This window comes from Physcomitrium patens, chromosome 14, assembly GCF_059467195.1.
Source record: "Physcomitrium patens ecotype Gransden chromosome 14, ASM5946719v1, whole genome shotgun sequence".
In the NCBI taxonomy this organism is placed as follows: Eukaryota; Viridiplantae; Streptophyta; class Bryopsida; order Funariales; family Funariaceae; genus Physcomitrium; species Physcomitrium patens.
In genome coordinates this window covers 1,691,128-1,717,622 of record NC_143423.1, presented here as the reverse complement: position 1 = coordinate 1,717,622, position 26,495 = coordinate 1,691,128, and the positions used below count along the sequence as shown (strand labels likewise).

General features: G+C 31.0%; 2 protein-coding genes across 3 annotated transcripts; one reads left to right on the top strand and one right to left on the bottom strand.

Moving 5' to 3' along the window:
- Positions 1–550: 550 nt before the first annotated feature.
- LOC112291005 (CMP-sialic acid transporter 5) lies at positions 551–6,455 on the bottom strand. 2 transcript variants are annotated; one of them, XM_024537920.3, is made up of 14 exons: positions 5,643–6,455; positions 5,030–5,146; positions 4,712–4,768; positions 4,267–4,344; positions 4,091–4,135; positions 3,811–3,870; positions 3,542–3,664; positions 3,113–3,190; positions 2,926–2,995; positions 2,641–2,748; positions 1,925–2,058; positions 1,652–1,728; positions 1,394–1,442; positions 551–1,040 (listed from the first exon to the last, which is right to left on the bottom strand). In XM_024537920.3, the coding sequence occupies exons 1-14, from the start codon at positions 5,790–5,792 to the stop codon at positions 987–989; spliced, it is 1,200 nt and encodes a 399-aa protein (XP_024393688.1). In that variant the 5' UTR covers positions 5,793–6,455; the 3' UTR covers positions 551–986. The 2 variants fall into 2 exon arrangements, with proteins under 2 accessions (XP_024393688.1, XP_024393689.1); XM_024537921.2 differs by lacking the exon at positions 5,030–5,146 and having other exon boundaries at positions 5,643–5,940.
- A 16,743-nt stretch (positions 6,456–23,198) lies between these two features.
- Positions 23,199–25,475, top strand: LOC112291229 (CASP-like protein 1U4). Its single transcript, XM_024538368.3, has 4 exons — positions 23,199–23,351; positions 23,743–24,030; positions 24,416–24,551; positions 24,919–25,475. The coding sequence occupies exons 2-4, from the start codon at positions 23,792–23,794 to the stop codon at positions 25,156–25,158; spliced, it is 615 nt and encodes a 204-aa protein (XP_024394136.1). The 5' UTR covers positions 23,199–23,351; positions 23,743–23,791; the 3' UTR covers positions 25,159–25,475.
- The last annotated feature ends 1,020 nt before the right edge of the window (positions 25,476–26,495 follow it).

The window sequence follows — 26,495 nt, the reverse complement described above, 5'->3', positions numbered from 1 at the left end:
TAATTTTTTTAATCTGTGCATAAATTAGTTTTTATCACTAAAATTTGAAAAATCAAAACAACCCAATTAGAGTATTCAAACTTTTAGTTAGTATATTCAAAAACATCTGGAAATTGACATTATTGCTAGAAAACAAATTATATATTTGTACATGTATATACATGTTCAAACAATCAAGATGCATATAAATTTTAGTACTCAAAAATCAAAACACAAATTAAGTAAAAAGTTGAAAAAACTCGGGATAAGCTCATGTATACATGAAATGTAGTTGCTGCTTTAAAGGTCATGAAATCAGCAACCACATCCATTTAATTCTCACAGCAGTTTGAATACAATTTACATGCCTAAAATATATGATAACCTCGAGTGAACAAAAAATGAGGATAAAAGACTATTTCAAGGGATGGGGATCTTTTAGTTGGATCCAGAGCACACCCGAATGAAACTCACACTAGTTCCCAATTTTCAAGTTTCGCTACTCATTAAAAATTAACCCAATAGATCGCAACCCAAATAACAGAACAATTGTAAGAATTTGCTAAAAATCTTGATAAGAAAAAGTTTTGCATTCAGAGATCGAACAAATGAATGGTTCGGCATATGCTAAAAAAATTGATAAATTCCTACACTGGTCCTACTCGAGCCAAGATGTGGAACTGGTTTCTCCACACCTCTCTAATCTGTTGCCGCATAGCTACTGTTCAGGACACAAGATTCTGGATACGCTTGAAGGTCCTAACAGGATCTATTTTGAAAGTTTCATTGATGAATTATGGAAACACGTAAACTTCAATCCTGATTCCAGTGCAGCTCTTGACCACATGCTTCTTGTCGCACATTTAACAAGTCAGCACATGGCGGCTACTGAGTGCATATTCATTTATATCCAATGAATGTTGCTAGCTAGTTAAATAATATTTGTTGGCATAGTTTTACATCTGCTGCAGCTCGAATGAAAAAATAATTTGAAACCCAAGCGTCCCTTATTTAGGAAGAAGGGGTTCTCTCTCCGTTCTAACTGAAATAGTATGACTTCCCTGCAAAGGTTTTTACCGACGAAATCAGAATCATGCCAATAAGAATCTCCAAGTAATCTTCCCTTGAACGCTGTTACAGGTGCAGAACTGGAGACGAATACCTCAACAAAGAATGTACCGAAATTCAGACCTAATAAAGAGAACAATGAGAGAATTACGAATGTCACCAGGACTGGGCTCTACGTAGCTTCATAACACGGTGGTATCCTACATTTCAACGTAAGGTATAGAATAATCCCAACAATAAAGGACACCATGTGCTTCCGTATGGACAGAAACATAACTGTAAGCTTGTTAATGAGTGAGGAATGAAGAGATCCAAGTGAGAAATTTGAAGATTAGACAGTACTTACTTCCTGATGCGCAACCGAAGCTAAATCACCAATCGATGAGTCTTTCTTGCTGTTCAGAGAAAGCACAGAGTTAGAGCTGAAAAAATCAAACAAGTTAATTCAGTTTTCTGGATAAACTTACGAAGTGAACCTAAGCGCAACGACAATAAGGACATCTTGGCTAAGAGATACATGAGAAAGGCGGTTGTTGACCCGGAAAACCAGTTCACAGGATAAAGGAGGAAAAAAAAAAAAGCTATGAATGAATGTGCGACTTACTCAAGGGTCCGCCCCATTGGCTCCAAATGTGTATAACTCGTGTCTTCTACTTGAGGCTTTGAAATTGAAGAGAAAAACTACAACAATACGTTTCATCATGTTAGATTCCTCAATTACTCCCAGGAAAAACCGAAGTACCTAGCACAAGGTGCATGTCAAAATATGCTGATACAAGTACAAAAATATATGTGCAGATGCTCCCCACTATCACGCTGCACTCACTAGGACTACTCCTATCATAGCACCGGTACGTTAGGGGATAATCAACCAAACCTGATGCATGGAGATGAAAACGATAGTAACCCCGAGAACAAAATTTATGGTGAGCGCATGCCCAAACAGTGCAGCTGAAGCAAGTCCCGTAAAAATCGTTGCAACCGTTGAAGAGTATTTCTTCAAAATTGTGTCTGTGTGAAAGAAAAGCAAATGTGTCACGCAAAAAATCACTATATATACAAAAAAACGTGCCAGCAAAAGATTCCTCTTTTTTATGTCTAAGTTATTGAGTTCATTGAGCGCATGGGAAATACTTTCCCTCTGGGTTGTTGCAATGCATACATGAACAAAACTATAAGATAAATTAAGGTTATCTGGATAAACGCTTTATCAATACTCTACATACAGCGCCTCCTAGATACCTTAGAATTCCACTTAATACTGTGTTAGCATGGAGGTATAATTAATGTAAATTTGCCATGTATAAATTAAATTAAATTAAATTAAATAAAAGGAAGTATAATTTGCCAAGCACTTAGATTTCAGTTAGCACGACCTGAAGCACTTGTGCATCTCGTCAGAATCTCAAGAAAACTTCAGTAAATTTTAAGTCTCAGAACTTCCTTTGCTCACACTTGTTACAAATTTCAGTGAAACCAGAATTGATGTATGTGCTTGGTCCGCTTGTTCCACGAGTCCGGAACAACTATCCTAAACTATAACTCGACTCTAAGTCGGCAAGTGTAGAATAGAAATGCTGGCCAGCAACTTACCAGCATATTTATAAAAGAAAGAAGAGAGAACACCCTGAGCTGCGTTGTTAATGATCAGAAACATTGTGGCCTTCGAATGCCCTTCCAAAAGATTGAAGCCTGTGCCACCTGCCCCAGCTCCAACGGCACATACACCGAAAACTATTGAGAGGCGATTACTTAAAAACATATCGAGTCAGCTTATTAGACCCATCTGTCTTAAAATTTACAGACAGTACCAACAGGACGAGATAAGGAGAAGAAACAGGTTAAAGAGAAGAAAAGATGAGAAAGGAAACCTCTAACCTTGGTAGATGGTAGAAACCAGTATTGCAACGAAGTTAAATGTTGCTCCATACGCATACAAGAAAAAATTCTGCATGTTTAACACCAATCAGAAATACCAAAAAGCGGAGTACGTGCTAGAAATCACCCCTAAGAAAAGCACAAAATCATATAAAGTTTCCAGAGTGTAAATGCTTTTGAACCAAACCTGCAGATGAACACTAGTATCAAACTGACTTTTAAGTGCGTACTCATTGTAAACGGACGCCAATGACGGGACTGTCACCTGTATGTCACCAATGTTTCAAAGATTTCGATTGACTATAACTTGATGAAAAAATCAAGAACCGAGAAGTAAAAATGCATCACTGCCCAGCATTAAAAAAATCAAATTCTCTCTACACAATGGTCCTCACACCATACAGCTACTTCGACGCTAATGGAAATCTGTCTGCTAAAATTGCAATGATGGTGCATAGTAATGAGAAGCTCACGAATGAATAGGATAAGTACATAAAAGCGAGAGAAGGCAGAAGTGAAACACATTTAGTACAAGGATTTAAATAATAAGGCAATGGCAGATAGGAACAGCCAGCGGGCGATGTGCAACATATGACTTTGAAGACAATGTACTTACAAATACGAGAGTATAAAAGTAAGCCACTGATGCGATTGGAACAGCAAGCGCAGTTGTTCCTTGTTGAGTTGTGTGAAGCTGATTCACACTGATACCTATAAGAAGTAACGTAAGAGCTTCCCACTGCACCCCAAATCAATTCAGACAATTAGAAAAAGCCATAGCCTCAACTCACATAACAAATCCCCATGCACTTACAAGTCGGACACGTTCCAAATCCAAAACACATCATAGACTTCAGAGTTGAAAGACATCATAAAGGAACAAACCTGCATAACTGTAAAACGCCGCTTCATGATCGCCTTAAGCAATAAGGCAATTACCAAAACCTGATAACACCAAACTTAATCTCAGACAGAGCTTAAGCACACATTAATACCTTCCTCAAAGAACGGATGGAAATTGTAAAACTCGGTACAATGCTTGCTTATATAAAACACATAACACTTTCAGCTGAAATAAGTACAATAGGTGCATCAAACGAATGAGGTTTACGAACTGGATGAAAGACTCCCATCAGCTTCTAAAAGGCACACAGATCGTACTCACCTTTAAATTGCTTAACATCTTCACGGTTGCAGGATTGAAGTATAGCTGCAAAATTGCCAAATAACCCCAACATAGATCAACAACGGAGGAGAACTGCATTTGCCACAATTTCATTCAAAGACATGGAGACAGCTTCTATCAAGTACTGTATAATTGACGAATGATGCGGAATGCACCTGCATGATGAACTTCAAATAATTGTTGATGGCATACAAACATGCGGGGACAGCTAGAAGATAGTTTTTCCTCGCTGCCTGCGTCCAGAAGCATGTGCAACCCACGAATCAGAACAAAAATAGCCACATTATGATTTTTTCAGAATCCGTACTCAAAGACACCGGTCTGTTCTGACAGAGAGTGACCCCCCGAAAAAGACGTCCTAGGAAAAACAACAACTGCTCTCAGGGAAACGTTAACCAGAGCAATCCATCACAGTAAACGTCATGAAACAGACTCAGCGTAGCTAACTAAAGCCAACAAACACACGCTATAAGACAAACGTGAGGTAATGAAACTCAAAAACGGTATGGAGGTACGAAAGCTCCATCCATGGGTTTGAAAACCTACAGTTTAAATAATATGTGCGTATTCTGTAGTTAACATCGAGGAGAAAGAACATACCGTTAGAATAACACTTGGTGAAAGCAATGACCTTTCTCCTGGACGTTGTCGGCGAGCCTGCACATTCAGGGAAAACTGCATGCATTAGTGGTGCAAGCAGATTTAGCGGTGTCAATCAATCACAATGCTTTGCTGAGGAACAATACGACGAACCTGTTAATACCCTCTGGACACGAAGTTATAAATCCTGTTGAGAGAGAGAGATGAAGTCCTACGGTAACTCATCAATGCAAATTCGCAATGACTCACTACAGGATTGTCCCTCGAAAAGCAGTAAGATCAAGATGAAGAATATCATAAGTCTAACAACGCACTCACCTGCCATAATATCATGCCGATGGCAAAAACCACCTTCATGAATTCAGTTAAAAAGTTCACACTCACTGGACTAAAGAGGAACTTTCCATCCACTTTTGATATGTACACCAATATTGGCTGCAAAGAAAAACGGCAAAAGCAAAATCAAGAAGAAGAAAGGCGTAAGTATTTATGCAATTTGTCCTTAATAGAGTGCACTAGCGAAGTTAATTATTAAACATTATCGATCTCAAGGTAAGCGAATTAAGTATATTAAAAATCTCTTCGCGATCACTCCACATGATGCCTACAACTTCACGGAATTAAAGCTACTCCGAAGACAATAGTGTTTGAATACAACAGCCAAAGGTAAAACATGCATTTCAGTATGATCTCTGATCAGTGCACCCCATTGCTACCATTTTCTACCGCTAAGGGAAGAAATGACTTCACATCTCATACGTTAAACATTCCATACCTTTTAACTACTTGTCCTCACATAAACTTGAATTTTTGAAAAGTTAAAATCTTAGAATAGGTAATGGGAGGCCTTTGCTAATGATGCGTAGGTCAGGATCTCACAGCGGTGTCCTTACTCTGGCACTCAAGGAGTGAAAAAAGTCTGTGAATGTACCTGAAGACCAATAAGTGTGCAGTCGCCCATGACAAGGAGAACGTTGAGTGGCCTCCATCTTGGCTGTTTAATACTACGCTGTCGATCATAGGCGACAGAAATCGGCCTAGCCTTTGAACCGCACGTCTGACATTCAATCCCACCCTTCATTTCTGCAGATCCGAAGCCCTCTCACTCCTAACCTATACTAAACCCTGATTAGCAGAGCTAGTGCTGCAAGACAACAATCCCAATGCAAGAGGTCCTAATTTCTACATTGATAAATACCGCTACGGGTTGCGTCGAACGACATGGGAGTGCATTGGCGCCACATTTGAAGGGAGCAATGGGGCAGAAAGTGAGAAAGAGCGGCGGGGGATCTATGAGCAAAGAGAGAGAGAGAGAGAGAGAGAGAGAGAGAGAAGGAGACGGAGAGGGAGAAGATGGAAGGAAGGAAGCGCGAGGGAGGATGCGAGGAAGTGGATCTAGAGAGGGAAGGAGCGAGGAGTGAGGATCTAAAGAGGGAGGGAGGGAGAGAGAGAGAGAAAGAAAAAAAAAAACAAAACAAAACAAAACAAAAACAAAAACAAAAGAGGGGGGCGATGAAGTGTGGGAAGAAGCACACAAGAGTGGGATCCCGACTCCTGAGAGGAGCTGCTGAAAGGAGGAGGAGGAGGAGAGCAAGCGAGCGAGCGCAACGAAGAGAAGGCAGCAAGCAAGGGAGCAGGGCGAGGATCTGGAGAGGTAAGAGGCGCGGGAGAAGGGAGGGGAGGGGAGGTCCAAGCAAGCAAGGAAGTGAAGAGAAGGGGAAGGGAAAGGCAGTAGCAGTAATAGTGGTAGTGGTAGAAGCAGTGCCGAAGTAAGCACGAGGGATGGCTTCCTCTTACCTTGCCCCCCTCCCCTCGCTTACCACTTCTTTGAGGCATTCACGTTCCATTCATCACTCCTCCCCTTATTCATCCAACTCTCCATACATCCATGCATCCATTCATTCCTCCCTCTCCCTCCCTTCCTTCCTTAGCAATGCTTTTGCCACATTATTTGCATGAGTCCAAACCCATGCTTACACTACCACTCATTATTTGTGTCATTCCCATTAGTTGTCTTCCTTCATAATATATGTGGAATAAGGAATTCCTTAAATATATTCCTCCATAGTAATTATATCTTATCTTTAACACAAGTTTTATTAATTTGTAATTTTCTAATTGTGATAAATTTTCAAAAAAAATAAATTAAATTGAATAGTAAAAAAAAAAAAAAGGTCATCCTTGAAAACAATCTTGACTTGTGAATTTTACAAATTAGTTGCTCACCAAATCAAGAACACAAATATAACTCTGTTGAAGAGAGATAGAATTTTATATCTTTTTGGTTTGATACAATTATCTAATTATAATGATGGTTATACTATAAACAGAATGATTGGGTTTTACAAGATCCATGAATATATCTAAATAAATACATGTGTATTTAAAATACATAATTATATGAAAGATCAATATTTTATCTATAGATGTATATTCCATGTTCTATATATATATATATATATATATAGTTTTGTGCCTCTAAATATTCATCATATAAAAATTAAGGAAAAGAATTATAAAAATATGCTATTTAATCAATAAATATTTTTAAAATATATATTATATTATTTTTTAAAATTAAATGATGTAAAAACATATATATATATATATATATATATATAGAGAGAGAGAGAGAGAGAATATTTAGATTTGGTTAAATGTCACTAAATGCACTTTGGTTTTGACAAAGTATTAAAGTATAAGATTACTATGAATATATATTTTTATTTTTTATTTTTTTTATAAATAATATATTTTTTAATTATAAAAAACATAATACTATAAGAGTTATATGTATGTGTGTATATATGTATATGTATATATATATATATATATATACGAACTCAAGTACTTATTTAAAATATCATGTAAGATAGTTTTTTTAATTTCTTACAAAAACTATGATAAAATAAATTATCTAAGAGACACAAAGTTAAAATATTCTCTCTAAAAATATAGAATTTAAATTCGATCTAAGCATACAAGATATTTTTTGGAATAACAACATATATGTAATAAAAATATATTTATTATACAATAAAAAAAATTATTGCACTAAATGTAATAATATTATTGTAAAGAAATAAAATTTCTTAGCTATGAAATTAAATATTTAAAATATTAATATTTAAAATAATTAAATCAAATAACTATTTCATTGTCTATTAACTAAAAATTTATAAAATTTATACATTCATATTATATCGAAGACTCTCATAATTATTACAATTTGTAAGATTTATTCAAATATTTTAATTTTCTATATTTTCTAAATTTAGAATATATAAAATATAATCAATATGGCAAGTAAAATTTATTTAATTAAAGAAAAAATAATTTAAAAATCCAATCTTTTTATAATATTCTATTATTTTATTATGAAAATTTTCTACATATCTATTTTTATTAAAAATTAATTAAGTTGTAAGATTTTACCTTTTTCAAAGTAATGGAATCTTACAATACTATTTTTTATTTGTTTGTTGAACTAGAAAAAAAATAAAAGTTAAAATAAAAAAAATCTCTAGATATCTAAGTATAATTAGTTATTATTAGTTGTATAATTTTTTTTAATTTGCTACAAGAACTATTATCTATTATATAGTTTCTTTGTGTATAAATAATTATTTCATAAAACTCTAATATTTAAATCATTGCAAAGTTATATATATATATATATATATATATATAGTAATAATAAAAAAATGTTAAAGCGACCTAAATTTTTATTAAAGTGTTCCACTCTATCTTAACCATCATTGCACCCTTATAGTCCTCATCCATGTTCCTAGTCGTTCCTTGTTTTCAACCATTGCTAAGGACTGGGGTAGGAGAGAGGAGGCTAAGAATGGGGGCAATGGTTCAGAACAAGGAAATAATTAGAAATGGGCTTGAAAGGGTACAATGATGATTTAAACATGTGGTTTGATTTAATAAAAATTTGGATTACTTTATCATTTTCTTAAGAATAATATATATTTATATTTTTTATTAAAATATATATATTGATAGGATCATATCATATGCTAAATTAAAGATTATATTATTAATCCACTTTTAACTTATATTAACCTTAAATTCAAATAATCCTAAATAATTTTTTGGTGCCATCTTTAAAATAAAATAAATTTAATTGTTTACAATAAGTTGGTTATTATTACACTATTACATTTAAATTGGTAATTTAATAATAAATAGAATATACTTAGATTAAAAAAATTCTAGGTGGATCCCCCCTCCTTCTATCTTTACCTTATCCTACATAGTTGTGCATACATGTGTTAGAACTCTTATTTATACCAAATACATTTAGGATAAATTTATAGTGAATTATTTCTATTCAAAGGCTTATCACTTTTTTATTTTTTTGTTAATTTAATTTTTTAAAAGTATAATGTATTTCACAAACAACTTTCATTCACCTAAAAAAATTAGAAGTTTTATTTTAAAATCTTTTATTATAAATTCATCTTAAACTATTTTAGTATAAATAAAAAAATTATTATATATATGTAAGAATATTTGATGCAAGAGGATGTTTGTGGAATAAAAGAGGGATGTCCACCTACCAAATTATTTTAATTATCAAAAATATTAATAATATTCAAATTAATATGCCAAAATATGCTTAAACTACACTTTTTTTTAATTAAACTATTAAAATTTGAATTTTATAAAAATATATTATCTAAATTTAAATGTAGATTATTATAAATACATATCAAATAAATAATTTAAATTTTAAAAATAAATTATCCTTAAAAACATAAAATTTATAAAAGATTTGGCTAGAAAAAATAATTTATGTAATTTTATCTAATGTTAAAATATTAAATGTACTTTCAACATATTAAAAATATATTTCAAAAATAAAACTAGTATTATTAAAATATCCTTTAATGCAATTATGTAATAAATATAAGATTTTTTATAACAATAAAAAATTAAAATTTCAAATAGATTAAATAATAATTATTATAATTATTATTATAGATATACATATTATGAAGCTATTTTTATTTGATTTGATTTTCTATCTCAATTATAATTGATTATCAAAATAATGATAAATCAAGGGATATTTTATAAATAAAATAACATGTAGTTTACTATATTATGTCATATTAAAATATTTTATATATATATTTTATTATATTTGATAAATTAACTAAATAAAATGAATAAAAAAATCATCTAATTAAGATTGAATATATATATATATATATATATATATATATATATATATTTAAAATTATAAAATTAATATAAAACTATATTTTATAGTAATAATTAAGCACAAAATTTCCTTTAAGATATCAACCACGTATGTCTCATTTTTATTGGCTTACAAGTAATTCTTATCAGAATCTATTCAATTTATCCTTTCCATCTTTTAAGTATATTAGTATCTATATACTTTATTTACTTTCAAAATAAACTAAGTATGGTATTCTAAAGATAAATTAAATTTAAAAGTTTAATAATTTATTCTTTTTATTTTAAGCAATCACAATATAAGAAGTAATATTATATTAGATATATTTTGAACATAATATAGATCTTATTATTATTAATATCAATAAATATAAAATTATTTAATACTTAAATAATATTTAATTTAAAGAAATAGTATTAAAGATAAGATATGTTATGGATTTTTTTCAAATTATTTGATATATATACTTGAAATTACTCGCTAAAACTTACATTGGTATTATAAAATTTTGATAGGAAGATATCATCAACTAAAAACTTATTTGATTTTGATTTAGAACTATTATGTTCATCTAATGTTTTTGACCTATATGATTATGATATTAGGTATAATAATTAAATTTACTTATCATTGTTTGATATTCATAATATTTTTACTATGTGATTTTTTTCAAATTATAATACTTAAAATCTATAAAATTTTATGAAATATATATATATATATATATATATATATATTTAAATTATACTATAAATTATCTTTTTATTTTAGTATTTTTGATAATTTATTCCTAAATATCAATTTTAATGACTCAAAGTTCAAAAAAGATTTTTTCAACTTTAAATATAAAGTCTTAAAAAAGATATTCTTTAATTATAGGCTTTTACTACTTACTTACTTATATTGTTGAATGTAAGTGGATTTTTTTTATCATTCTAAATCTTATTATTAAAAGAATTTTTAAGTTTGATAAAATATATTTAAAAAAATTTAAATTTGATAAATTACATTAAATATATAAACATATATATATATATATATATATATATATGTATATATAATATTATTGAAGATTAACAAGATCTTATATACTTACCACTACATAGACTTAAACCATAATTGTTGCTAGTAGTCAAAAGATACCAAAAGATTAAAAGAAGTTACTATAGTGGCAATTGAGATTTTAGGTGGCTGGTAGATTAAGAGGAATTTAGGATTTAGTTGGATGTAATAAAGAAAGATAAATATGATTCTAAATGAAGACTCTAACTATAAGTAAAGAGTGTTGGAAGTAAGAGTCATCTTGCTCCATACTTTTCTTGGATACAACCTTATTAATTCTAAGTGTTATAGCTTCTTACTTCTCTTTCTTCAATAGGTTATAGATCCACTCATTGGACTTAAGAAAGATCTTAGAAATTAAATTGAAAGTGTTTTGAGAGTGAAAAGACTAATTTATTCATAAAGAAGGCATTATACATGGACATATATATGTAAACTAATAATTACCTATATGATTAAATAAAAGTAGGTAAAAATAGATTAATTCCATAATATCTTCTATAGAGTCTTCTTAAAAGCTTTATAGATGCTACTTTGACTTTATTGCTATCTATAATTGACTTTTTAGATTAAGAATATGGTCAACAAGTTGACCATGTGCTACATATGTTGGTAGCTTGAAGAATAAGCTAATTATATGGCCCACAAGTAGAAAACTTGCCTTATAAGCTAAAATATGTATCTACAAAGTCAACACATATTAGAGATCCTATAGAATATTGCCACATAGCTCTTAATTAGATAGTATATATAGAAGCAAAAGTAAAGCCTTTTTTTCTCTTGTCAACTCTTTTCTTACTTCTAATCTAGATTTAAAAGTTTTTTATTTTTCATGTCTTTTGGCAATAGCCATTTTAGTTTTTTTTAATATACATATTATTTTATTGCTATTTTGTCACTTTTCTTTTAACCCAAGTTTTTAAAGTTTATGCATCTTCTTCTAATTCATATCTTTGATAAATTGATAAGAATATACTTATAATATTAGAAATTTGTCTTTTCTTCATTAAGAGTAGATTATTCTTTTTTTTTTTTTTTTATATAAGATATAAGCATATTAGAAGTTGCAGATTATTCTCTTCTAAATTAATATTGTTCTTAGTATCTTTTTTGTTCTCAAGTCCCTTCTTTTGCTTATCTTGATTAATATTAGATATTTATTTTCTAAGTATTATCATGGCAGAGCTTATTGAAATGAAGAGTGGAATGACACAAATACAAGAGTAATTAAAGGAATTAATACTTGTGATACATCAACTCAGTTTACCACCATAAAGAGCAAAAAAAAAAAAAATATGAAGTGAAGATATAAATATGATTGGAATTGCTTCAATATTTGCATCCAATCATGTCTCTTTTCCTATAATGGAACATCATTCTAGTACTAGAAAATCAAGAGTTGCTTTGCTTGAGAAGTTTGATGGCAAAAGATCCAAGTTTTGAGGATTTATCATTCAAGCATAATTTGTGATTGAACTTCAACCCCAAAGCTATTCAACTTGAAGACCACAAGTTAGATTCATTGGTACACTTCTTTCAGGTTCAGCATTATCTTTTTATCTGTTTTTAAATGACAAGATCTAATATTGAATAATTTAAAGGATTTTTTAGTAGAATTTCAATCCATATATAGAAAACATGATATAACTCATATTGCAATCAATAAGATCTCTATTTTACGACAAAATAATCGATTTATAATACTATATGCTTCACAATTTTGACAACTTATAACTGATATCAAGTGAAATGATGCTACACTTACTAGCCAATTTCTGTATGGATTATAATATGAAATAAAGAAATTGATGTTCAACTTATTTGATCCCCAAACATTGAGTCAAGTAATTGACTTTGCTGTGAAGTATGATAATTGACTTTTTGAATTTTGATCTAAGAGTCGGATAAGTGGGCCTCAATATTACAATAATTCAATGGTAATACCAATTCCTCTTCAACACATATATTCAAAAGTAGAGAATATGCAAATTGATGTAATATGTTTTAAATCTCTTACTAAGTAAAAAAAGACTCATTACTGTTAGAAAGGATTGTGCTTATATTATAGAGAACCTAAGCACATTGTTCAACATTGTCCAAAGAAATGATGCAATTATAAAATGAAGAGTACAAATGTCATAGAAGACCATATATCAAAAAATAAGTTTATCCAACTACAATAAAGACCGTGCGGTTGAAACCTTACACAATATCTAATGAAGGTCTTATTTTCTCCTCAAAACCATCTTTTTATTTTATATTAAATATTATTTTAGGACCTATATATTACAAAGCCTCTACCTTATTAAATTCAAGAGCCTTAACGTATTTCTTAGATGAAGAATTTGCTAAGTGCCTTAATATATCTTTAATAAAGGAAATTAAACTTGTTCATGTAGAAGTCATGGAGAGTTACTAGTTATATTCTAGAGATGTTACTTACAAACTCCTTCTTATAGAAGTGATAATTAATGGTCGATACAGCTTTGTAGTATTTAATATCATTAGATCTCCCTATAATTGAATCATTTTAGATTTATCATGATTAAAATAATACAACCCTCAAATACATTGAATTTCTTATACTATTGATTTTTTTTAAAAGAATAACTAAGAGTGTAGTTAATCAAATAGAAAATCACAAGTCTAGTACAATTAAACCTATATTTATAAATATAAGAGCTTTCTTGCATGCTCCAAAAGAAGAATCACTTTGTGTCATTTATACCACACATGTTTCTAATGGAGCAAAGATTTCAAGTAATATTCCTAGCCAATATCAGGATTTTTAAGATATATTTGAAAAAAAATGTGGATACTCTTCTAGAACATTATTCCTATGATTGCTCAATTGACCTTCAAGAAGGAGTACAACTGCTATTTGGAGGAATCTATAATTTATCACAAAATGAATTGGCCAAATTCAAGAAATATATTGGAAAAAATCTAGCCAAGAACTTCATAAGCCATTCCAAATCTCTAGTTAGAGCTCCAATTTTATTTGTGAAGAAAAAAGATAGATCATTATAGATGTGTGTTGATTATTGAAGATTCAATAAGTTCACCAATATGAACACGTATCCACTACCTTTAATATCTGGACTTCTTGATGAATTGAATCAAGTTAAGATCTGTACAAAAATAGATCTATGAAGAGCATATAATTTAGTATGCATCAAAGAAGGAGATGAATAGAAGACTACATTTTAAGCCAGATATAGACATTTTGAATGTAATATCATACCTTTTAAACTTACAAATGCACCAACAACTTTTCAACATCTTATGAATGATTTTTTTAAAGAAATTTTGGATGATTTTATTGTTTATTATCTAGATGACATCTTGATCTATTCTCAAAATACAAATAAACATGAACTTCATGTGAGTCAGTGTTACAAAAATTAAGAGATGCAAGATTCTATGCTAAGTTAGAAAAGCATATATTCTATACTACTCAAGTTGACTTTTTAGGTTACATTATTTCAAACGATGGACTTATGATGGACCCTAAGAAAGTTCAAACTATTATGGATTGGAACATCCCAAACATGGTTTAAAATGTCTAATGTTTTTTGGAATTTGTCAATTATTATTGGATCTTCATCAAGGACTTCTTTCAAATTACAGCTCTACTTACACGTTTGACTTGTAAAGACAAACTTGAATGGAATCAAGAAACAAAAATAATATTTGAAGCTTTAAAGACAACTTTTATTTTTGCAACAATCTTGTATCATGTTGACTTCTTTAAGGCACTCTTTATGGAAACAAATGCATCAAACTTTGCTTTGAATGACATGTTATCACAAATGAGAATAGATGATAAACTTCATCTAGTAGTTTTTTATTCCAGGAAATTTTTAGCAGCCTAAATTAACTATGAGATCTACAACAAAGAACTTCTTACAATTGTGGATTCTTTTCAAAAATAACATTATTATCTAGAAGGCGCTTCTAGTCTAGTCATTGTCTATATGGATCATAAGAACCTTAAGTATTTCATATCAACTCGTGTTTTGAATTATTACTAGGTTCATTGGAATATGTCTTTGTGAAGATTTGAATTTGATATGACTTATTGACAAGAAACACAACTAGGTCTGTCTGATGCCCTTTTTAGACATTCTTATCTTGCACCTAAAAAAAGAGATGCAGCTTTTGATCAACAAAGGTATCAAGGATATGAATTGAAAGAAGATGCATAAACTTGAAAAATTTGTATTAAAAAAAAGGTGATAAAATAATTATAAAGTAATTACTATTGCCAAAGTAATGGCTATTTCCAAAAGATAAGAAAATTAAAGATTCTTAAATCTAAACTAGAAACAAGAAAGGAGTTGACAAGAGTGAAGAGGGCTTTACTCTTGTCTCTATATATACTATCTAACTAGAAGCTATGTGGCAATATCTTATTGTAATTACTTATAATATATAAAAATTAGTTAGAACATATAATATGTTCATAAGTCTTGGTGTATGTTAGGATGGTTAAAAAATTAATTTAAATAAATTAAATATAAAAAACTTTATTTTGAGCTCTACCTATTTTTATTATGGTATTTAAAAAATTATATGATCTAAATATTTAGTATGAAGCCTTGAGAGGAGTTTAGAGCCTAAAGATGAAAATATTTAATTATTTAGAGGCTTATTAGAAGGGATGAAAGCAAGGCATGGTTAGATGAAAACAAAGAATGAGGAACTTCATTCCTATTGGTCAAAGGCCATGCTCAATATGCTTCAAGGAGGTTGTCTGAGGCCTTATTAGGAAATAGATTTTCTCTTTAGAAGTTATTTGAGCTTTAGAGGCTAGAATCATCAAGTTTAGATTTTTGGATATGAATTGGATGCAAATTTTGTGTGATTTGGAGTTTTTCTGAAGGAGTTATTAGCGCTCAAAATTAAGGTTTCAATTTCATACCTACTATCACTCTTCGGTACATAATATACATTTATAAAGTACAAAAAAGAATCAACAATTAGGATTAGAAAGAATACTTTTTCAACTACACTTTTCATATACTGTTTGATTAATTTAGGATTTGAATGAAGAAATAGAGGATTGAAGTCAACGCATCCAAATCAAAGGCAGTAAGTAAGTGATTTTATTCATAGTAATGGTTGGAATCATATCTCAAGTTTCTAGATGAATTTTTGACTCAAATCTTTTAGAAAAGATAGATTCTTGTATTAAAAATCTATATATATAAATTTTGTTGTATTTGAGTGCTTATTTTGTGAGATATGAAGAAAATTACATGCAAGTATATAAAAACTAGGGTTAAAAGCTATTGTTAGGGTTTTGGTGATATCTTAAGATTCGCAATGAATTTATAATTGAAATTTATTGTGGTAGTTTTTAAAAGTATATTAATACTTCATATAAAATTTGAGTGTGTTTGAAAAGTCCAATTGGAAGATATGAGTTTTTGAAGTTTAGAAATAATATCGTGTAAGGATATATAAAGATTTTGAGTTTTTTTTTATCATATTTAGGATGTTTTTGGAAACTTAAGATTTATATATTTGATGTATTTTCTCCTAAAAATGTTATATATATATATATATATATATATATATATATATAAAACTTGGTCTTTCTTATCTCAAGACTTGATTGAGCAATTAGTGGCAGCCAAGAGTCCAATGTTTTTTTAAGGCAAACTCTTTCTACCTTGACAATAATATTCTATGAGACCTTTAATATGTATTGACTTTGAAGGACACATGCCTTAACTTACAAGGAAAGTTTTTTATGTGTGACTCATATAGTTAGCTTGTTCTTTAAGCTACTAACATGTATGGTACATGGCCAACTTGTTGACTATATTTTTAATCTAAAAAAGTCAATTATAGACACCTATAAAATCAAAGCAACGTCTATAAAGCTTTTAAGAAGCTTTTATAGAAGATATTATGGAATTAACCTATTTTTACCTACTTTTATCTAATCATATAGGTAATTATTAGTTTATATATATATTTTCATAACACATTTGAGATTGTAAAGTAGCAACAACTTCTTGCTGATTTTGGGAGATTTAGGATTATTTCTTCTAATCTTTTTTGATACATCTCTCTCTTAAATATGGCTTCAAGTAAAAGTGAAGGCTTGAGAGTAATTAAAAAGTTTAGAAGTGAGAATTTCTATCATTGAAAGGTCAAAATAGAGCTTTTATTGGCTTCTTTGGACCTATGGGATAAATGTGTGAATGAAGATGAAAAAACAAAAAAGATGAAGAAGAAAGCCTTTACAATTCTTAGGACGAGCAATGAAGATATTGAAGATTATGATGATGATGATGATGATGATGAGTATCAACTATTGAATGAGAAAAGACCAGCTTTAAGGCAAGAAGAAGTTTGGAAGAATGTATGAAATACAACAAGATGAATCTTCTTCAAATGAAAAGAAATATTTCTTGAAAGAAAAAAGACCATATGAAAAATAGTGGAACAATCACATCTTTTTTCAAATAAGAAAAGAACATGCAAATATTGTTGTCTTTACTAATCCATTGTCTTTGTGTGATGCTATAGAGTTTCAAGATGCAATCAAATGAAAGAAGGCTATAGAACAAAAGTATCAATCTCTTGTGAACAATGGTATATGGGAATTGGCATCTCTTTGAGAAAATTTATCTAGTGCTGGTTGTAAATGGGTATTTAAAACTAAAAGAGATGCAATGGATGTGGTGGTGAAGCACAAGACAAGATTTGTTGCCAAAAGATATTCACAAGTTGTTGGTATTGACTTCAGTGAGACTTATGCATTCCTTGTCAAATTCACAACTATTAGGACTATTGTGGCAATTGGGACAACAATGGACTTGAAAATATTCCAAATAGATGTAAAGATGGCCTTTTTGAATGGAGAATTGCAAAAAGACATCTATATGGATCAACCTCAAGGATTTGTAAAATAAGGCAAAGAATATCTTGTTTGCAAGTTGAATAAATCCTTATATAGATTGAAACAATCATCAAGAGTATGCTACCAACGTATTGAAATATTTTTTGTCAATAAGAAATTTATAAAAAATGAGGTTGATCATTTACTATATGTGATGTAATCTTAAGATTTCTTACTCATTGTAATCTTCTATATTGATGATTTGATCATCTTAGCTAATAATATAGAAAAGATGGATTGAATAAAATCTATATTAGAAAAGGAGTATGTGATGAAGGATTTTGGAGAGCTCCACTATTGCTTAGGAATGGAGTTTGTAAGAAATCATGGCAACAATTTCATTACAATGAGCCAAACTATGTAAATTGAAGAAGTATTGAAATGATTCAATATGGATGAGTGCAAGCCCATTGGGACACCTTTCAAGGCCAATTTGAAGTTGATGAAGCTTACAAATAAAGAATATGCTTAAATTGAAGGTAAAATATAAAGTATTCTATATAAAGTAGTAATAAGCTCACTTATATATGCAATGGTGGCCACAAGAGTGGATCTTATATTTAATGTGAGTATTATGAGCCAATACATGTCTAAGGCAGAACCTTTGCATTGAGCAATAATAAAAAAAATATTGAGATATTTGAAAGATACAAAGAACTTCAAATTATGCTTTGATGGTAATAACATTAATTTGTAAGGATATTATGATGTGAATTGGACTAGAGATGCAAATGATAGAAGATCCACGACATGACATGTGTTTTTTTATTGGAGTGGAAGCCATTTTATGGAATTTCAAGAGACAACCTACTATTATAAGATCAATTACAGAGGTTGAATACATGATAGTAAGTTATTGTGGAATAAAAGAATATTGGATAAGTCAACTTTTAGAAGACATTGAATTAGTGTAATTAGAAGTAACTCCAATAATGTGTGACAATCAAGGATGTCTTGCATTTGCTAAGAATCCAAAGGACTATTTAAGAACCAAGTACATTAATGTCCAACTTCATTTCTTATGAGAGAAAATTAAAGATGGAATAATAGATATGAAATATTGTGCTTCAAAAGACATGCTTGTTGATGTGCTTACAAAAACATTAATAAAGGATAGATACCCCGAGTTGATAGAAGCATTAGGCTTGAAAGCCTTCAGATAATTAGCAAAGTGGGAGTATTGAAGATTGGTAAGATCTTATATAGTTGCTATCACATATAATTAAATCATAGTAAGTTCCTAATAATCAAAAGATACCAAAGAGTTAAAAGGATTTATGGTGTTTAGGATTTTAGATACCAATTAGGTTAAGAAGAATTTAGAATTTAGTTGGATGTAGCAAAGAAGGATGAATATGATTGTAAATGAAGACTCCAATTGTTAGTAAAGAGTATTGGAAGTGAGAGTCATCTTACTCCATACTTTTCTTGAGTGCAACCTTGCTAATGCTACGTATTAAGACTTCTAGCTTTTCTTTCTTTAATAAATATTTGTTATTTAATTATTTTTTTGTATCAAATTAAAGTTATAAAAACTAAAAATTAAAATATATCTAAAAATAATAATATATATATTTTTAAATTTAAGAATGCCTAAAGTGAAATTAAATTTTTTAGTTGAAGAAACAACATTTTAGATGTTTAGCACCAATGCAATATAAAATTTTGAATCTGAAAAAGATTAATTTTTATATTTTATCTTATCTTTTATCACAAAGATATTTAGAATAAAATATGTAATCTTGATCTTAAGATAGTGTTTGAAATATTTTTTTATCTAGTGAAATTAACAATCAGCTCATCTCAATTTTAAAATTTTTATTTTTCTAAAATCATGATTTTTAGGTCTAAGTGACCCACAACTCAAAAACTATACATTGCAGCAAATTTATAATCAGATTAGGTTTGTTATTAAATTTTTTTCTCTTGAAAAGTTTTTAAAAAATTAAACCTTATAATTAAAATAATTTTAGTTAACTTAAAACACTAAAAATTGATAATTGATTAAGAAAAATATTTTACTTTAAAATAAAACTGCCCTAAATTTTATTAACTTTATATATTTTTATTTTTATAATTTATTTTTTAAATTAAAAAAATTAATTTAAACTTTAAAATGAAAAAATATTTAAAAAATATTTTTAATGTATAATATTTGATAAAAATAATAAAATAAAATTATTGATATATGAAATGATAAGATTTATATTTTTCTTTTATTTAATATTTTTTAAATTTAGTGAATCAATATTTAAAATAATAAGTTCAAATATGGTGGTTGGTGGCTAACAAGAATATGCGGCTTATAAAGATGCTATAGAAAAAGTATTGTCCATCCATAATATGTATTATCCCAATAAGTGTTAAACTTACATGTATATTAAGAAAAATTTCACTTTCCCAAAAATATCCAAAATGTATACTATTATGTATTAATTATTAGTTTTTAAGAGAATTTATAATAATTATGATTCTTTTTTAAATGAATTCACTTTAATAAGTATTAATTTGGATGAAAGCAAGACTATGAAATTTTAAAATTTGGATAAAATTGAATTAGGTCCATTATATTCAAATCATGTTGTCATTGGCATTTTCTGTATTGTATATAACTCATGGTATCTTCACCTATCATCTATTCTACATTTTGTACTGCATATTCTACATTATGCAAGCATTATTAGTTCCAAATTCTATCAATTTTTTTAGTATTTAAACTTTAGGCTCTCTTAAATCAGCCTCTTTGTGTTCCATTTTTGTGTCATTTGAAGATTTATTAATGTTATAATATTGTGACAAATTTTTAATTTGATGATTTAGAGAGACTAGATGTTTATTTCTATAATAGTCAAAAACTTTGAATTTATGTTAGTGCAAAAAAAAAATAATAATAATCTTCCAATATTATTAGAAGTTGGTATCTAGTGGATAAAATATTACCGATAGGACTTTAGTTACATAAACTAATTCTACTTATTGTGCCTTAACTTTTGAGATGAGCATTTGCAAATTATTAAAGATAAAAGATTTATTGAATATTGATGTTTAATATCTAATTATTTCAAAGTGCTTTAAAAAGGCTCAATGTTTATAGGAGGAGCAAGCTACTTTCACTTAATTTAAGCTTATACAGGATCATAATGTTTCTTTATTTGATGATCTTGTAGCTACTATTGTAAAAAAAATTTATTGCATGATACTTAAAGAAAATAGTGAGAAGGAACTTTAATTTTTGTATAGATGGGTGAATAGATTCAAAAAGAGATTTCATATCAAGGAATATATTTGTTGTAGAAAGAATGTATTTGTTTATACTTCTCTTGATGATTTGAGGAGAATAGAGGAAATTAAACTTCTTATATCTGAGTATGCTCTTTTTGACATATATTAAGTATATATGAGACATGACTCTTTTATAAGATTGAATCAAATCACACAATTTTTATACAAAGGTTTTTTGAGAAGAATAAGGGAAAAAAATACATTATTGTTACAGATATTGCAGATCCTAATGGTACCATCAAACTATTTTTTTTGGTTATTAATAAATATATAAAGCCTTAAAGATTTTTATTTAGGCACATTCTTAACCTAATTAAACTTGGAATTAAAAAGGTTTATAAATAAGAAAGCTTAGATGATTGTAAGTATGTTTGAAGAATTTATGCTTGATTGTGAGAAGAAGAAGGTTGTTGCAAAAAAATAAAAATTAATACTATTGATTAACAATTTTTCAAGTCACCAAATATCTAATGTAGATGCACAATTGACGGTGACTAGACTTGAATTCTTGCTTCTAAATACCACAAGTAGATTGCAATCCATAGATAAAGGGATTATTCAATCATTTAGAGCTTAATATTGCAAACAACTAATTTAACTCTACATAGATTCTCTTATAGAAAATAAAAGTAAAGATATTGATGTGTAAGAATTTGTGACAATGCTAGAGAATGCTTGGTGCATTAAAATTATTGTATCAATAATTATGAATTATTGAAAAAATACATGTATTTTTTTGGTTCTTTTTTATAATATAAAAGCATAGGAGGCAATCATGTGAGACAAAGAAGCTCAAGAAGAAATAGAAAAGAAAGATTTGGAAGAAGTTACTATCTTATTGGAATAACTAGCATTGCTATTTGTGAAGAGTGTAAGATCACTAATGTAGGATCACTGATGAAGATGTGCTGAAAGTACATTAGTGATCTTAAAACAATTTTTTGAATGAAGGCCTATTGATGTGACACCTCTTATATAGAGCATTTTAACATTTCAAAAGCAAATAGGATCTTGGTGTACCCAAGAATCTTATCAAATTACTTTAGATTTGTTCTTCTATTATATTTAGATGTATGATGACATTCATATCTTATGTATTTTTATCCTTTATTTATATAAGTATTAATTATTTTGTTTAATTCCAAAGTGACATAAGTGTTATTCATGTAAGTGTTACAAACTGTCTATGCCACCCCCAATAAGTATTAGAGTGTTAATACTACATAAGTGTTACAAGTTCCCTTGCTCCAAAGTTTTAACACATATCTAGGATACAACAATGTACACAAGGTGTCAGTAGCATGTGGCTGAAGATTCACCAGACATTAGTGAAGAAAGAGACCAATTTTATAACAATTGATGGTTACAAAGGTTGTGATTATGTTGGTGTTTACGTACACACACTTGTTGCCATCAAATGATGACAACTCAAATGGATTTGAAAAAAATTCCAGACGTCGAATAAGAGAGTTGAGAACTTTGGACGAAGGAAGGGTGGTGGGTGAGTTGAAAGGAGAGGGCGGGAGGTTGTGGTAGGAAGCAAAAGCAGCAGCAGAAGAAGCAGAAGAAGAAGCAGCGAGAGCAACAAACGGCATCACAAGGCAGCGGGAGCGCCAGGCGTGGGCAAGCGGGGGAAGGGACGGGGACGGGGAGCAGGGCGCTCGTCCCCGTCCCTTTCCTTGGGGATCAGCAGCAGCAGCAGCACTGTGCTGCTGTCCTGTCCCTGCCCGACGGACGTGGGGTGGCTCCCGAAGGCCCAGCTGGAGGAGTCATTTCTGCCACGCGGGCACACACATGGCAGTTGCTCCACGACAGCAACATCATCATCCATCCACATTCCATCCACCATCCATCCACAATCTATCCACCTTCCATCCATCATCCATTCACCTTCCATCCACCATCCATCCATCCTTCTTTCCTTCCTTCCTTCCTTCCTGGTGGTGGTGGTGTGTCCATACCTGCTGCCCCACGCCTTTCTGTTTTGGTGTCGTCTTTGAGCTGGTGTTGCCCCCGCTGCTTTCCTTACCCGGCCGGGACTTTCTATACTATTCTCTCCCATGCCTCGCTCCCCCACTGCCATTATAATTCCTGCCTGCCCGTGTATTCCCTCTACGCATGATTTGTTCTCCTCCAATTCCTCCAATTCCTGCATCCTCACTCAGGTAGGATCTCTACGTTGCTGTTCAGGTCCCTTGTGTCTCAGTCCTCATCGTCACCCACTGTCCGTTCTGGAAGGTGGTCATGACATCGCAAGCTCCAAACTGATGTAGTGTATGAGACCTGGACTTTCATTATTGTTCTGGCATTTGTGAGCTCCAGGTGTGCGTGGCTCCGCTTGAGATCAGTATATAATTTGGCACTACTCTTGTTAATCTCTTGTGGTAGTTTGATTAATCTGCTCTGGCCAGCTCTATGTTTTGTAATCTCTCATGATAAAAATAAAACCAAAATGAAAATAACAAACTGCGAGGAGTGATTGTGTATATGCAGCTACCTGTCAACGCGTCACCCGCAGTAGGGATTGACTATTAAAATGTTGGTATCATTTTGCAGACTCTGCTCAATAGTTCCGACAGTATCGGTGTAGTTGTGAATTTGCAAGATGGCAGATGTGAGCATTCCAGTGAGTGAACCATTCAATGCCAAGAAGGGATCACCCTACAACAACGGAGGGTTAGCTCCCCGCGCGTACGACGATGCACCTCAGAAAGGCCACCGAGTCCATCACTGCCTAAACTTCATCGTGCGTTTGCTGACAGCCATGGCTTCAGCAGCAGCTCTTACCACCATGGTCAAATCCAACCAAGGGCCAGCCAGATGGAGAGACTTTTGGGCATTTAAGTATGAAAGGCTCTTTCCCTCTCATCTCCTTGGCATTACTGAGAGTCAGAATGGCATCAAAATGGTTGTTTAAGATTAGGCTTTGTATATTGCATTAAAACTCTATCTTGGGGTAAAGTCCCCAATATAGAATTTTTCGGAGGCCATTGTGACGTCAACGTAACTTCTGCTAATGATGTTGTGTAACATGTGAATTGACCAGTTGTTTTCTAGAAGCATCGACAAATATGACCAAAAACACCTATTACTGTATGGTGAAACATTTTAATTTCGTAATGTTGATTTGAATGGACCAGTTTTTCTGTATGATAACAGGGAATTTGAAGACAATGATGTGGTTGCAATTTTAACTAATTGAAGAGATTGCTTCACTGTCGCTGTACAGGTGGTTTATTATTGCTAACGCTATAGTGCTGACGTATTCAACATTGGCGGCCCTGGCAAGCTTGCTGGGAGAGTGGACACGAAGAGGACCTCTCAGTTCCACCCCGCTTGCATGGCTCACTTTCCTCGTTGATTTCGTAAGCTTCGGAAACTCGTGTGTGCAGTCTAGCGAATGTACCGTCGAAGCAGCTCTAATTCACCCATATTTGCATTGTCCTTGCATAATACTGTTTGTTGAATTGCAACGCCAGAGTCCATAAATGATTCATGCTATGCAGCAAGCTAGGAGAAATTTAGGAGGATGTTGGTAACTCGTTTGTAATCGATATTGTGATGTCCGCGGCAAAATATTACGTTGACTGAAAGAAGTACCTACGTAGGATTCTGCGTGTGGGTCAATTAGGCCGAAATACTTAGAAGGAACAGAGTGTAGTGTAAAGAGTTGAGGATTCATATTAGTATGAGTAACATGGAGAGAATGTGGGCTTGTTTTTGATGCGGCAGTTGTTGGCGAATGCGCTGATGTCGGCTGCATCAACAGCCACAGCAATTTCGTGGGTTGGACGGAAGGGACAACCAAACGCGGGATGGGAGGCACAGTGTGTAGCAGTGGGAGGATTCTGCAGGCGGGTGTTGGGGGCGCTTATAGCTAGTTATATCGGATGGGTGCTGTTGGCGCTATCCACAATCCTGGCCGCAACGGCCATTCACAGGCTCCGCCGAAGAAGCGCCGTCGCCAACTGATTCAGTGGTGGAACTTAAGAATTATGCTGTTGCGGCTGCAGCGAAGGTGCGACAACAGAGTGGAGGTGTGGCCAGTGATGGTGAAAGTTTTGTAGTCATGACAAATGAAGGGTCGTCGTCGTCGTCGTCCTTGTTCTTCTCTTGTTCGCAGAGTAGCTAAGTCTGTAGTGCTGCTGCAGATGCATGCACCACAGTAGTGGTTCAGACACCCTTCTGTTGTCGATGGGTTCTTGTCTCGCTCCTTCTGTGCAGTGTACATTCCAATATTGTACATGGGTTTTTTCTAAAATTATCGCCTTTTTCTTTCTTCAAAAGAAGTTCATCAGTCAGTTCTACGTCGGGGCCACTCTCCACTTGTCCCATGCACTCACATGCCATTCAAATATTGATGACGGCTGCCTGCCTGAGGATTGATTGTCCTTGATATTGTAATAAAAAATCTATAAACAAACACAATCACCCTTCATTTGTCATGACTACAAAACTTTCACCATCACTGGCCAGAGGGACTATCCTAAACCTTTAATACTTACATATATTAAAAAAAAAAGTATATATCTATTATTCTTGATCATATTTCAATTTGTATCACACTTTCTTTTTTCTTTTCTTTTTTAATATCAAGGAGTAGAAGAAGAGGTGAATAGTACAAGGCAACAACATTAGAAAATGTGAAATGGATAACACATTGACAACCAGTAAAGAAACATGAGTCTGTTTATGCATTTTGAAAGTAGGTGGTTTAAGAAAATTGACTTTTCTGTGTCCATTCTTCTGCAGAAGAATTCTCCATGTAGTAATCATTTAACAAACCAAAATTTTATCTTTACCATTAATTTATTTTTTCTTTATTGCACTCTTGTTGAAGTAACTATTTTTTTCAAATAGTATCTGCTTCTCTATTTATCAATTTTATTTTAATAATTTATTTTAAAATTTTAATATGTATATATATATATATATATATATATATATATTCATATTTCTTTATTAGAATTGATCAGATTTATTTTACATCATGTAAATTTTAAATCCACATAGTCATCTAATTAATTTTTTTTAATATGTTAAAATATACATGTAAAAAATAAATGAACATTGTAATTTTTATTTGCAACATGAATGTCAACTCTATTAACATACTCCACCTGGTTAACAAAACGTAATCAAATACCATATTCTACTTTGGATTACTAAACCTTATTTATATTGTAAAAGAAATTATTTTTATCAATCATTTTATAACCATAGTCCTAAAATGCACCATATTTCTTTTATATTTCTATGTTAGTATTAGAGACGTTTGAAATCCAAGGAATTTTTTGTCTTTGAATTCT